This window comes from Pan paniscus, chromosome 20 (genome assembly GCF_029289425.2).
Source record: "Pan paniscus chromosome 20, NHGRI_mPanPan1-v2.0_pri, whole genome shotgun sequence".
NCBI lineage: Eukaryota > Metazoa > Chordata > Mammalia > Primates > Hominidae > Pan > Pan paniscus.
This window is the reverse complement of record NC_073269.2, coordinates 25194959-25207747: the sequence shown is the minus strand read 5'-3', so window position 1 is coordinate 25207747 and position 12789 is coordinate 25194959. Positions and strand designations below refer to the sequence as shown.

Genomic DNA, 12789 nt, shown 5'->3' with positions numbered 1-12789 from the left:
AATCCTGGCTAAAGTATTCAAAGGGAGTATTTTATAGGGGCTTCCCAGGGTTTCCAAGTAATTGAAGAAAGAATTTTTTTTTTTTTTAGAAGGATTCTCACTCTGTCACTCACGCTGCACTGCAATGGCACGTGCTCAGCTCACTGCAACCTCCGCCTCCCTGGTTCAAGTGATTCTTCCGCCTCAGCCTCCTGAGTAGCTGGGATAACAGGCACCCGCCATTATGCCCGGATAATTTTTGTAGTTTTAGTAGAGATGGGATTTCATCATGTTAGCCAGGCTTGTCTTGAACTCCTGACCTCAGGTGATCCATCCACCTCAGCCTCCCAGAGTGCTGGGATTACAGGCATGAGCCACTTTTCCCAGCCAGAATAATTTTGGTAGGCAGGAAAATGCGCACTGTATAGACACATTGCTCTTCTCTGATTTGCTTTAACACTGAAAAACTGAAGATTGTAAATGTCATCTCAATTTAGAGTGAATTAACAAAAGATTTGTTTTTCAAAACAAATGTATAAAATTAATGGGTAACAGATGCCATTAGTTGCTAAAAAATAGTATGACTAAAGTTGGTAATTATCTAGCTATGCAAATAACAGCCCAATTAAATTAAGACTCTAATGGGTGCATGTGGAAAGCATTGATGTGCAGTGTGGTGCCTCCACTCAGCATTTCCTTACTGTCTCTTTACAGAGATACCAATTCCCCCTGAATTACTCAGGGTCCATAATGGTTTTAGAAATGTTTGTTCTCTGGTGCTGTAAAGAAATAGCACTTGAAAATAAATTTAATTTTTCTTAGCAAGGCCATTTTTACTTTTTGCAGAAAGCAGTTTTGCCACGAGTACACTGAACAGAGGAGACAGAGTCATTTATAACTTGACGTGTCCACCCTACTGCTGTGTCCGGTTTTCATTGGCTGGAATGGGACCTCACATTCTGTATTTGTCCCAATTGTTTAGCAACTTAGAACTTTTTAAAAGAGACAAAGGCAGAGGAGAACAAAGGAAGGAGGAAGTAACTTGTGGATGCTGAGAAAGGTAAAAACACCTTCAAATAAGGAGGAGGAACAGGCTATGACCTAATGCTTGCTTGGACCAGTATAAGCATGTCAGGGCAAATATTTAGGCTAAATTGTGGGAGCTAAGAACATAAAGTACATTGATTTTTTAATTGTGCTTAGCAGATATTTAAGAATGTTAGCACAGGTCTTTGAATAAACTTTGCTTCTAAGAGAAGTTACTATTCATAATTAGGTAGAAAAGTCTTTGAAGAGGAACCTCTACTTCACTTTTTACACTGGGAACTGAGAATGCTGTGTTCAGAGTGATTACTGAAAACATGGTTAATACACTTCTTCCATATGATAATAAAATGTTATAAATCTTACTCTGCCTCAGAAAAGCTTTTACTAAAAGATTATGTATAGTACTTGATTTGAGTTCATGAAAAATTTTAATATTCCAGATAATTCAGACATCAATGAAATCTCATAAAACATTTGAATAAGATCATGTCTTCTTAGCGAAGAATTTTATATTACCAGTAAATTTAGAAAAAAAATAGGGCTGGGCGCGGTGGCTCATGTCTGTAATCCCAGCACTTTGGGAGGCCGAGGTGGGTGGATCAAGAGGTGAGGAGTTCGAGACCAGCCTGGCCAACATGGTGAAACCCCATCTCTACTAAAAATACAAAAATTAGCCAGGCTTGGTGGCATGCACCTGTAGTCCCAGCTACTTGGGAGGCTGAGGCAGAAGAATCACTTGAACCCAGGAGGCAGAGATTGCAGTGAGCCGAGATCATGCCATTGCACTCCAGCCTGGGTGACAGATGAGACTCTGTCTCAAAAAAAAAAAAAAAAAAAGAATAGAAAACGAGGCTGAATGTGGTGGCTCACACCTGTAATGTCAGCATTTTGGGAGGCCGAGGCGGGTGGATCACCTGAGGTCTGGAGTTCGAGACCAGCCTGACCAACATGGTGAAACCCCATCTCTACTAAAAATACAAGAAATTAGCCAGGTGTGGTTGCAGGTGCCTGTAATCCCAGCTACTGGGGAGGCTGAGGCAGAAGAGTTGTGTGAACCTTTGGGGCAGAGGCTGCAGTGAGATGAGATTGTAACATTGTACTCCAGCCTGGGCAACAAGAGCAAAACTCCATCTCAAAAAAGAAAAAGAAAAAAAAAAAAACCCCAGTACCTTAAGCCAAATAACAGTGTTTGACACGTGTGTAGCAACCAAAAAAGTGCTAGTCATGATGAGTTTTTGTTTTTTGTTTTTTGTTTTTTGAGACATTGTCTCGCTATGTCACCCAGGCTGGAGTGCAGTGTTGTGATCTCAGATCACTGCAACCTCTGGCTTTCGGGTTTAAGCGATTCTCCTGCCTCAACCTCCCTAGTAGCTGGGACTACAGGCACCCGCCACCACGCCCAGCTGATTTTATTGTTTTGAGAGGAGTCTTACTTTGTTGCCTAGGGTGGAGTATAGTGGCATGATCCTGGCTCACTGCAACCTTGGCCTCACAGGTTCAAGAGATTCTCCTGCCTCAACCTCCTGAGTAGCTGGGATTACAGGCACCCACCACCATGCACCGCTAATTTTTTGTGTTTTTAGTAGAGAAGGGGTTTAGCCATGTTGCCCAGGCTGGTCTTGAACTGATGACCTCAAGCAATCCACCAGCCTCAGCCTCCCAAAGTGCTGGGATTACAGGCGTGAGCCACCACACCTGGGAATTTTTGTATTTTTAGTAGAGACGGTGTTTCACCATATTGGCCAGGCTGGTCTCGAGCTCCTGACCTTGTGATCTACCCACCTCGGCCTCTCAAAGTGCTGGATTACAGGCATGAGCCACCTGCTGGCCTGTTTTTCACTGATATAAAGTGAAGAAGGCATTGAAATAGCAAAGGCAGGTGATATAAATTGAATACTTATATGAAATAAAATTTTAAATAAAAATTATCATTTGATGTTGTACAACTATAGGTGAGACTATTAGTGTGAGGTCATATTTTTACTTATATTGACAAAATAACCATTCACAATATTCTTATTTAGAACAATTTTCCTTTTCTACTGTGTTTTTGCTAGCTTTTGATCAAATATTACAGGAACTCAATAGAAATCAACAAAATTAATCTTTATTTTACTAGAAGGGTTATTGATGCATATGCTAATTTTTTTTCAGTTTTTTGTTTATTGCAGAAAAGTGGCTGTCCTACCAGAAAACTGCTACTCTCATCTGTATCCACACTGAATAATAGTGAATGGAAGTGAAGCGGATAAAAGGTAAATGTGTCTTCTCTGTATCTTTTTTCATCCATTGGCTGAAGAACAGGAAAATGTGGAAAATAAAAGAAAATATAACCCCTGAAAAATCATGAAGAAGCTCTCTTAACCAGACAAAAAAACCTTATAGGGGATCTTTTGTTTGTTTTATTATTGTACCGTCTGCTTCTATGAGTTTAATTTTTTTTTTTTTTTTTTTTTTTACACTTTACATAGAAATAGGATTATGTGGGCTGGGCACAGGGGCTGATGCCTGTAATCCCAACACTTGGAGAGGCTGAGGTGGGTGGATCAATTGAGGTCAGGAGTTTGAGACTAGCCTGGCCAACATGGGGGAAATCCTATCTCTACTAAAAATATAAAAATTTGCTGGGTGTGGTGGCACATGCCTGTAATCCCAGGTCCTGAGGAGGCTGAGGCAGGAGGATCTCTTGAACCTGGGAGCTGGAGGTTGCAGTGAGTGGAGATGGTGCCACTGTACTCCAGCGTGGGTGACAAAAGCAAAACTCCATGTCAAAAAAAAAAAAACCAGGATTTTGTTTTTTTTCTGTGCTGACTTATTTTACTTAACATAATATCTTTCAGGTTCATGAATGTTGTTGCAAATAACAAGACTTTCTTATTTTTAAGGGCTGAATAGCATTTCATTGTGTATATATACCATATTTTCTTTCTCCATTCACCTATTGGTGAACACTTAGGTTGATTTCATACCTTAGCTATTGTGAGTAATCAACTTCCTTCCTTCTCTTTTATTTTGTTGTTGTTTTGTTTTGTTTGAGATGGAGTCTCATTCTGTCACCCAAGCTGGAGTGCAGTGGTGCAATCTCAGCTCACTGCAAACTCTGCCTACCAGGTTCAAGTGATTCTCATGCCTAAGCCTCCTGAGTAGCTGAGATTACAAGTGTGTGCCACCACACCAGGCTAATTTTTGTATTTTTAGTAGAGGCAGGCTTTCACCATGTTGACCAGCTGCTTTTCATTTGTTTGTATATTTCTTTCTTCCTTTCCTTCTTTATTTCTAGAAGTATTTTAATTTTAATATATAAATTATGACTGGTAAAAACCTTCATTTCTCTGTCTTTGCTTACTGTTATGGCTGATTAAAAAATAAGTTTTCAAAATTTCCTGGATAAAGGTTATTACTTTGTTGTTAACATAACTTGAGACAATATAGAAATGAAAATAAACATTTATTAGTAAAACAGAAATTATCTAGCTACTGGTAGTCATTTAGTCTCTCACCCAACATGAATGCTACATCTTGGTGTCATCTCTCCCAGTTGTATGAAAGAGGCTACTGATCAAATTGGTCAGCATAAAATTTCGTGAAGTTTAACACATTTGTTCTGAAAATTAAGCTGATCTACTACCAGAAAAGTAGATTTTTTGATATGTATAATTTGACTCTATTTAAATTCTTCAGAAAAATTAAACTGACAACATTTATTTACAAGTTTTTTGGAAATTAAAAATGCTTAAGAAACATTTATAAAAACTAAAAGTAAAAATAATTTCAGATTCTTAACATCTCTAAAATACTTCAAGTTATCATCCTCTGACAGTAGATAGATAGATAGATAGATAGATAGATAATTTTTTCTTTTTTTGAGACAGAGTTTCACTCTTACTCAGGCTGGAGTGCAATGGCACAATCTTGGCTCACTGCAACCTCCACATCCCTGGTTAAAGCGATTCTGCTGCCTCAGCCTCCCCAGTATCTGGTATTACAGGCACCCACAACCAAGCCTGGCTAATTTATGTATTTTTAGTAGAGATAGGGTTTCACTGTATTGGCCAGACTGGTCTCAAATTCCTGACATCAAATGATCTGCCTGACTCGGCCTCCCAAATTGCTGGGATTACAGACATGAGCCACCAGCCCAGCTCAGTGTTCAACTTTTCTGAATCAATTAACTCAGCTTAGATAATTTAAATCACCCAATTAGGGGATTCCAAGCAGCCCATTAGCACATCCCAGGAGAATCCAATCAGCAAATTAGCTCAGCCCGGCTGATTAGCCCAGGTGATTTCTAACAGCCAACTATCTTATTCTAGGTGATACCAATCAGCCAGTTAGCTCAACTGATGAGCCCATTAGTTTAGCGCAAGTGATTCTGAACCACCATTCACTCAGTCCAGGTGATTTTAATCAGTGAATTAGCTCAGCCCAAGTGATTCCAATCAACCAACTGATCAGTCCAGGTGAATTCAATTAGCCAATTAGCTCAGTCCAGGTGACCCAAATCAGCTAATTATCTAAATGGTGGCTACAGATTCATTCAGGTATGCCCAATGTAAATGTATGGTAAATGTATGGTAAATGTAAATAGGTATGGTAAATAGGTATGTAAACAGGTATGGTAAATGTAAATAGCCCATGCACACCAAAAAGAAATGCAGGGCCTTATTTGCTCACCTGGACAGTATATACCACACAGCTTTACAAGGCCTGAAACCTGAAGCTGAATCTTTATGTTTCTATAAACAACATTGTATGGCTATGTTTTATTCTGACATGCTACTGAGCAAAACAGAAGGCAATTAATTCTACATCTGCATCCTTAGTATACGCTCTATAATTTAAAAAGTGGGAGAATATTATATGTATACATTAATATTTACAAAGACACATTCATTTGTTTGTGTTTATGTATCTACCATGTATGTATATTCATATACATACCTAATATGTATAAATATATATATATGAAGCTGAAACAATCTTTATATATATTCATACAGAATAAAGACATTGAATGTGGAAGTATTGATAGCTATTGCTACAAACAGTAATACAAAAACCTTTCATACATGTATAAAAATCTTTTCCCTATAGAATACTATATCTAGAATAGTACAGAAATAGAGGAATGCTCTGATATACATCCTGCTGCACTTAATATATTCAAAGGAAGCACTGGGCTTTGTTGTGCGCTTCTGGAAGATGAATACTTACTAAGGCCTTTGGAGTTATTTACTGCCATGTCAGGATTGACTTTTCTTTTATTGTTGTATGTAGGGTCAGAGATGAACCAGCCCCAGTCCAAAGGTCCTAACCTAAATATGAGAATACTTATTCTTTCTCTTTAGAACTTTCATCAAGACAAGAACTGTATTTATTTCCAAGAGTGTGTGATGTAAAATCACACTCTTGTCTTTTTGTCTTTGAGGCAGAAGTCAGGTATTTATGGTAATGAAAAAGAAGTCTAGGTCTCTTTTTAGAAGATAGATGATGATGATGATGGAAGCAAATATAATGGTACATGGTACTTGGCCACATTTCAAATGGGTGATAGTGAACATTCACTGAAGTGCCACAGGTGGCTCTTATTTGCCAGGTCAAATCTGCTTTGTGAGGAAGGCTCAGCCCACTGATGTCAAGCATTTCTGGCAGTTCCTAGATAGATGAACAGAACCTCATGGGGCTGGTTTAATGGGATGAGAATTAAAAACACCCAGGTTCCAGGTTATTAAAGATATTTTTACATTTATGAAAAAAATGTAATATGGTGTGTGGCTTGGTTTGAATAAATCTTCACTGAGCTCAGTAGCTGATTGATTTACCTAACCTGTAGGTAAAGAAAATGGAAATAGCCTCAGATCAAGTTTATTTTATAGGCTTCTTTCTGTACATATAGATACAAAATAGGTGGCTCGATAAACATATACACACAAAATGAGTCACATGGGTATGTCTATGAAATGTTTATTTCTGCATATGACCCTTAAAAAAAACCTCAGAAATAAAGTAGGTTAGATGACATCTCCGTATTCTACCCCTGAAGCTGAGATAAATTAAGCAAATTAGCAGAAACCAGGTGATTGCAATCAGCCAGTTTGCACAGCCCAGGTGATCCCAACCAGCCAAGTAGCTCAGCCCAGGTGTATACAATCATCAAATTATCTAAATGGTGACTGTGGCTTTGTCGAGACAGGCCCCAAATGGTGCATGTGAACACAACATGCACAGAATGAGGAGACATGCAGAGCGCTGAAATACTGTCCTGGACAGATGTGTTACATGACTTTCTTTTCAGCTTATTTCTGTGGCCTGCCCTTGAAGATAGAGCTTTGTTGATACTTACATAAACAAAATTGTATAACTATGCTCCATTCTGACATGTTATTTAGCAAAAGAAAAAAGAAGTAATTCTACATCAGCATCTTTAGTGCATGCTAAAAGATTAAAAATGTCTTTTGGGGAACATGTTTTGTATACATGTTTAGATAGAAATATTTATAGAATTCTCTGTGAGTATTTATCTTCCTATGTATATTTATATCTAGATGTGTCAATCTTTGTATTGATATGAAATGCTATGAATAGTGAGATAAAAAGTAATTTCCAGCTGGGTGCTGTGGCTCACACCTGTAAGCCCAGCACTTTGAGAGGCTGAGGCAGGTGGATCACCTGAGGTCAGGAGTTCAAGACCAGCCTGGCTAACATGGTGAAAGCCTATCTTTACTAAAAAAAAAAAAATACAAGAAACTAGCCAGGCTTGGTGGCAGGCATCTGTAATCCCAGCTACTAGGGAGGCAGAGGCAGGATAATTGTTGAACCTGGGAGGCCGAGGTTTCAGTGAGCTAAGATCACATCTATACAATCCATCCTAAGCAATAGGGCAAGACTCAATTCAAAACAAAACAAAACAAACAAACTAACAAAATGATGGTACACAAAACCTTTAAAGTACTTTTATAGAATATAAAAAACAATATGGAAATCCGCATAAATATGTTAATAGATACACCATATAGAATAATTTTAAAATCAACAACAAACTGGAAAATATAGAGGCATAGTTTTTGTATTCAATTGAAGTTGTCATGAGATTAAAATATACTGCTTTAACTGTAAGATGTATGTAATCTAGTTTTCAAGATGATTGCAAAGATTCTGTTTAAAGAAAGTATCTAAAAGAAAACAAAAAATAATCAAAGCATGCCAGTACAAAATTAAAGAGAGTAAAAAAGGAAATGAGAAAAATATACTACTAGAAACACACAAAACAATAACAATATAACTGGAAATAACAACTTCATTTCTTTAAGGAATAATTTTAAATATAAACGTATTAAACTACTTAATAAAATGAAATATAATCTCAGGACTTTGGAAGGCCAAGATAGGCTGATCACTTGATCCCAGCAGTTCAAGACCAGAATCGGCAACATGGCAATAATCTGTCTCGACAAAGAATACAAAAAAAAAAAGTTGGCTGGGTGTGATGTTACATACTTGTAATGCAGCTACTTGAGAGGCTGATATGAGAGGATCATCTGAGTTTGGGAGATTCAGGCAGCAGTGAACCGAGCAAATCAGCCTGGTTGACAGAGTGAGACACTATCTCCAAAATACACAAGGCCGGATGTGGTGGCTCATGCCTGTAATACCAGCACTTTGGGATGCCGAGGCAGGTAGACCACCTGAGGTCAGGAGTTCAAGACCAGCCTGGCCATCATGGTCAAACCCCATTTCTACTTAAAATAGAAAAAATTACCTGGGTGTGGTTGCAGACGCCTGTACTCCCAGCTACTTGGGAGGCTGAGGCAGGAAAATTGCTTGAACCTGAGAGGCAGAGGTTGCAGTGAACTGGGGTCACACCATTGCACTCCAGTCTAAGCAACAAGAGTGAAACTCCATCTGGAAAAAAATACATATACACATATATATATATATATATACACTTGTGTATATATATGTGTGTGTGTATATATATATAAATAAATAAAATTATATAAAGAAAAAGATAGAGAATGCCTGAGTGTTTTTTTAATAAAGCATACAGTATGCTGCCTACAAGAGACTAATTTAATCATTGAGTCAAATAGGCTGAAAGTAACAGAATAAAAAAATGTATATTCCATGAATATAGTAACCACAAGTGAGTGAGGTGGTCATAATTATATTGGACAGAATATGCTTTAAGTACTACCATGAGACAATGATTGATATTATATTATGATAAAGTGAGTTGATTTAGCAGGAATTTATAGTATTTATCCATATGTATATATGTATATAACATAAGGGCTTTAAAATATATAAAGCAAATATTGACAAAAGTGTAGCAAGACATACATAGCGACATAATAATTGCAGACATCAAGACCCCATTTGAAGTAATAAATAGAAAATTCAGATAAAAAATAAGAAACAGAAAACTGAGACAACATTATAGACTATATTAGTTATTTTGCATATAGAGGAACACATGGGAGTGCATAATTTATAAAGGAAAATGTTTATTTGGCTCACAGTTTGGCAGACTGTATAGGAAGTGTGTGCCAGCATCTGCTTCTGGTGAGGATATCAAGAAGCTTAAAATCATGGTAGAAGGTAAAAAGTAACTGGACATATTATATGGTAAGAGACAGAGCAAGTGTGAGGTGAAGAAGCCAGGTTCTTTTAATGAACCAGCTCTCATTTGAATTAATGGAGTGTAAACTTTTTGATTACCAAGAGGATGTACCAAGCCATTCATGAGAAATATGCCCCCATACAAAAACATGTCCCACCAGGTCTCACAACCAACATTGAGGATTTATTTTGCAGCATGAGGTTTGGAGAACATGGACATCCAAACCATATTATAGACCAACTAGGCTTCACAGACACACACAAAACTCTCCAGTCAAAACCAAGATAATACACAATATTTCTATTTGCATCTGGTGTATTCCGTTAGGACACATAGCAAGTTTTATTAAATTTTAAAATACTGACTGGGTGCAGTGGCTCTTGCCTATAATCCTAACACTTTGAGAGACCAAGGTAAGAGGATCCATTGGTGCCAAAAGTATGAGACCAGCCTGGACAACATAGTGAGATCCTAACACTACAAACAAGCAAACAATTAGCCAGACATGGTAGTGCATGACTGTAGTTCTAGCCACTCAGAAAAGTGAGGTGAAAGCATCACTCGAGCCCAGGAGACTGAGGCTACAGTGAGCCAAAGTTATGCCACAGCACTGCAACCTGGTGACAGTAAGATCTTGTCTCAAAACAACAACAGCAAATCACTTTAAAAACACTAAAATTATACACTGTGTGTTTTCCAACAAAAGCTGAATGAAACTAGGAATTAAAAGCAAAAGTCAAACTGGCAAATTCAAAACCATGTGAATATGAAACACACTCTTCAACATATTCTTGCTCAGCGGTCAAAAAATGTTATTTTTCAAAGATGTCAATACAACCTACAGTTAAAAGCTAAAGAATATAAACAATGTGATACAGAAACAAAGATGAACAGATGAAAGAACAGAATGGAGAGCTCAGAAATGAATCCTTCTGTATATGATCAAATGATCTTCCACGAAGTTGCCATGAGCACAAAATAGAAATAATCTCTTCAAAAAAATGATTTTGAAAACTGAATATCAAACTGATAAAATAAAGTTGGATTATTTCCTAGAATGATACAAAAATATATTTTAAATAAAATGCTGAGACATACAAAAACTAACAAATCTTTTAGAAAAACTACAGGAAAAAGACATGACATTGGCCTTGGCACCATTTTCTTAGATACAAAATTAAATACATGAGCAGCAAATGAAATAACAGAAAAGTTTAACTACAATAGGCTTCAAAATTTCTTCATACCAAAAAACAATTCAAGAGTAATGACATCCCTTAGAAAATAGGTGAAAACATTTGCAAATTAAACGTGAAAGAAGTTAATATTCAAAATATATAAACAACTCTTAAAACTAAAAAATAAGGTTGAATAACTTGATTTAGAAATGGACAAACAACATTTTCATTAGAAAAGTACACAAATGAGAAAAAGCACTTGAAAGGACACAAAAAATTACTAATTTGTAAAGAAATGAAAAAAAAAAACCACAATGACAAACAAAATCACCTCATACCCATTAATATGGCCATGATAAATTTTTTTAAAACACCAAATCTGTTGATGATACAATAAAAATGAAATCCATGTTCAATGTTGGTGGAAAACAAAGATGCAGCCATTATTTTAAAAAGTTATAAATGTTCCTCATTTATAAATCTATATCCAAAATATGTAACGAAGGCCAGGCACAGTGGCTCAAGCCTATAATCCTAGTAATTTAGGAGGCTGAGGGGGCAGATCACCTGAGGTCAGGAGTTTGAGACCAGCCTGGCCCCATCTCTACTAAAAGTACAAAAAATTAGCTGGGTGTGGTGGTGGGTATCTATAACCCCAGCTACTCGAAAGGCTGAAGCAGGAGAATCGGTTGAACCCAGGAGGCAGAAGTTGCAGTTAACTGAGATCACACCACTGCACTCCAGCCTAGGCGACAAAGCAATACTCCGTCTGAGGGAAAAAAAAAAAAAAAAAATGCAACACTGGACCTGGGAGGCATATTTGAAAATTCATCTTTATTATACCAGTATTCACAAAAGCCAAAAGTCTGAAGCAACCTAGATGTTCCTTGATTTATAAACGTATCAAAAAATGTAACATATACATACGATGGAATATTATTCCACCTTAAAAAGAACAATCTTCTCACATTTTAAGATGAACATTGAGAATATTATGTCAGTTGAATTAATCCAGTAACAAAATTATGGATACTGTATGATTCCACTTATATGAGATATCTTAAGTAGTCAAAATCATAAAAACAAAAAGCGGAAGTTTTGTCTGCCAAAAGCTGGAGAGAGGGTAAAATGAGATGTTGTTACTTAATGGTTACTGAGTTTTAGTTTTGCAAGATGTAAAGTTTCTAGAAGTCTTTTGCATAACAATGTGAATATACTTAACATGCCTGAAGTGAACAGCATTTTTTTTTTTTTTTTTGAGACAGGGTCTCACTCTGTCACCCAAGCTGGAGTGTAGAGGCACAGTTTTGACTCCCCCTCAATCTCCCATGTAGCTGGGACCACAGCTGCACACCACCATGACCGGCTATTATTAAGTTTTTTTTATAGAGAGGAGTCTCCATGTATTCCCCAGGCTGGTCTCAAACTTTTCAGCTCCAGATATCCTCCTGTCTTGACCTCCCAAAATTCTGGGATGAGAGCCACAACCACAGCTGGCTGTGAAATATACACTTCAATAAATTTAAGATGGTAAATTTTATGTTATGTGTTTTTAAAACAGCGTTTTCAAGGAAAAACTGACAAAAATACAGAATTGTAAATCTTTTTAAAAATTAACTTCAAATCACAAAAGTGTTTCTCTCACAAAAAGAAAATATATATTCATCATTAAACACATCATGATAATAAGACTATCTCCACGACTACTCACTTAGACAAGATAAAACTACCATCGAAAATCAGCTAACGAAGAATATGAGATAAGCCATAAGTAAAATTGGCATCGTATTTATAGATAAACATGCATGTCAGGCCTCTGAGCCCAAGCTAAGCGATCATATCCCCTGTGGCTTTCACGTATACATCCAGATGGCCTGAAGTAACTGAAGAATCACAAAAGAAGTGAAAATGGCCTGTTCCTGCCTTAACTGATGACATTACCTCATGAAATTCCTTCTCCTGGCT

At 37.1% G+C, this 12789-nt stretch overlaps 1 protein-coding gene and 1 pseudogene across 3 annotated transcripts in view; one reads left to right on the top strand and one right to left on the bottom strand.

The window, feature by feature from the left end:
- ZNF737 (zinc finger protein 737) overlaps positions 1 to 12777 on the top strand; it is a 39209-nt gene extending 26432 nt beyond the window's left edge. Inside the window, exon 5 of one of the 3 annotated variants that reach the window (XM_034944147.3) lies at positions 3181 to 12777. In XM_034944147.3, the coding sequence (XP_034800038.2) occupies positions 3181 to 3249 (69 nt within the window). In that variant the 3' untranslated portion in view covers positions 3250 to 12777. Of the gene's footprint in view, positions 1 to 825; positions 1389 to 3180 lie in introns of those variants that run through there. The other 2 variants (XM_024926543.4, XM_055104094.2) reach the window with 2 other exon arrangements.
- LOC103783577 (zinc finger protein 93-like) overlaps positions 1 to 12789 on the bottom strand; it is a 200027-nt pseudogene that overhangs the window by 145089 nt on the left and 42149 nt on the right.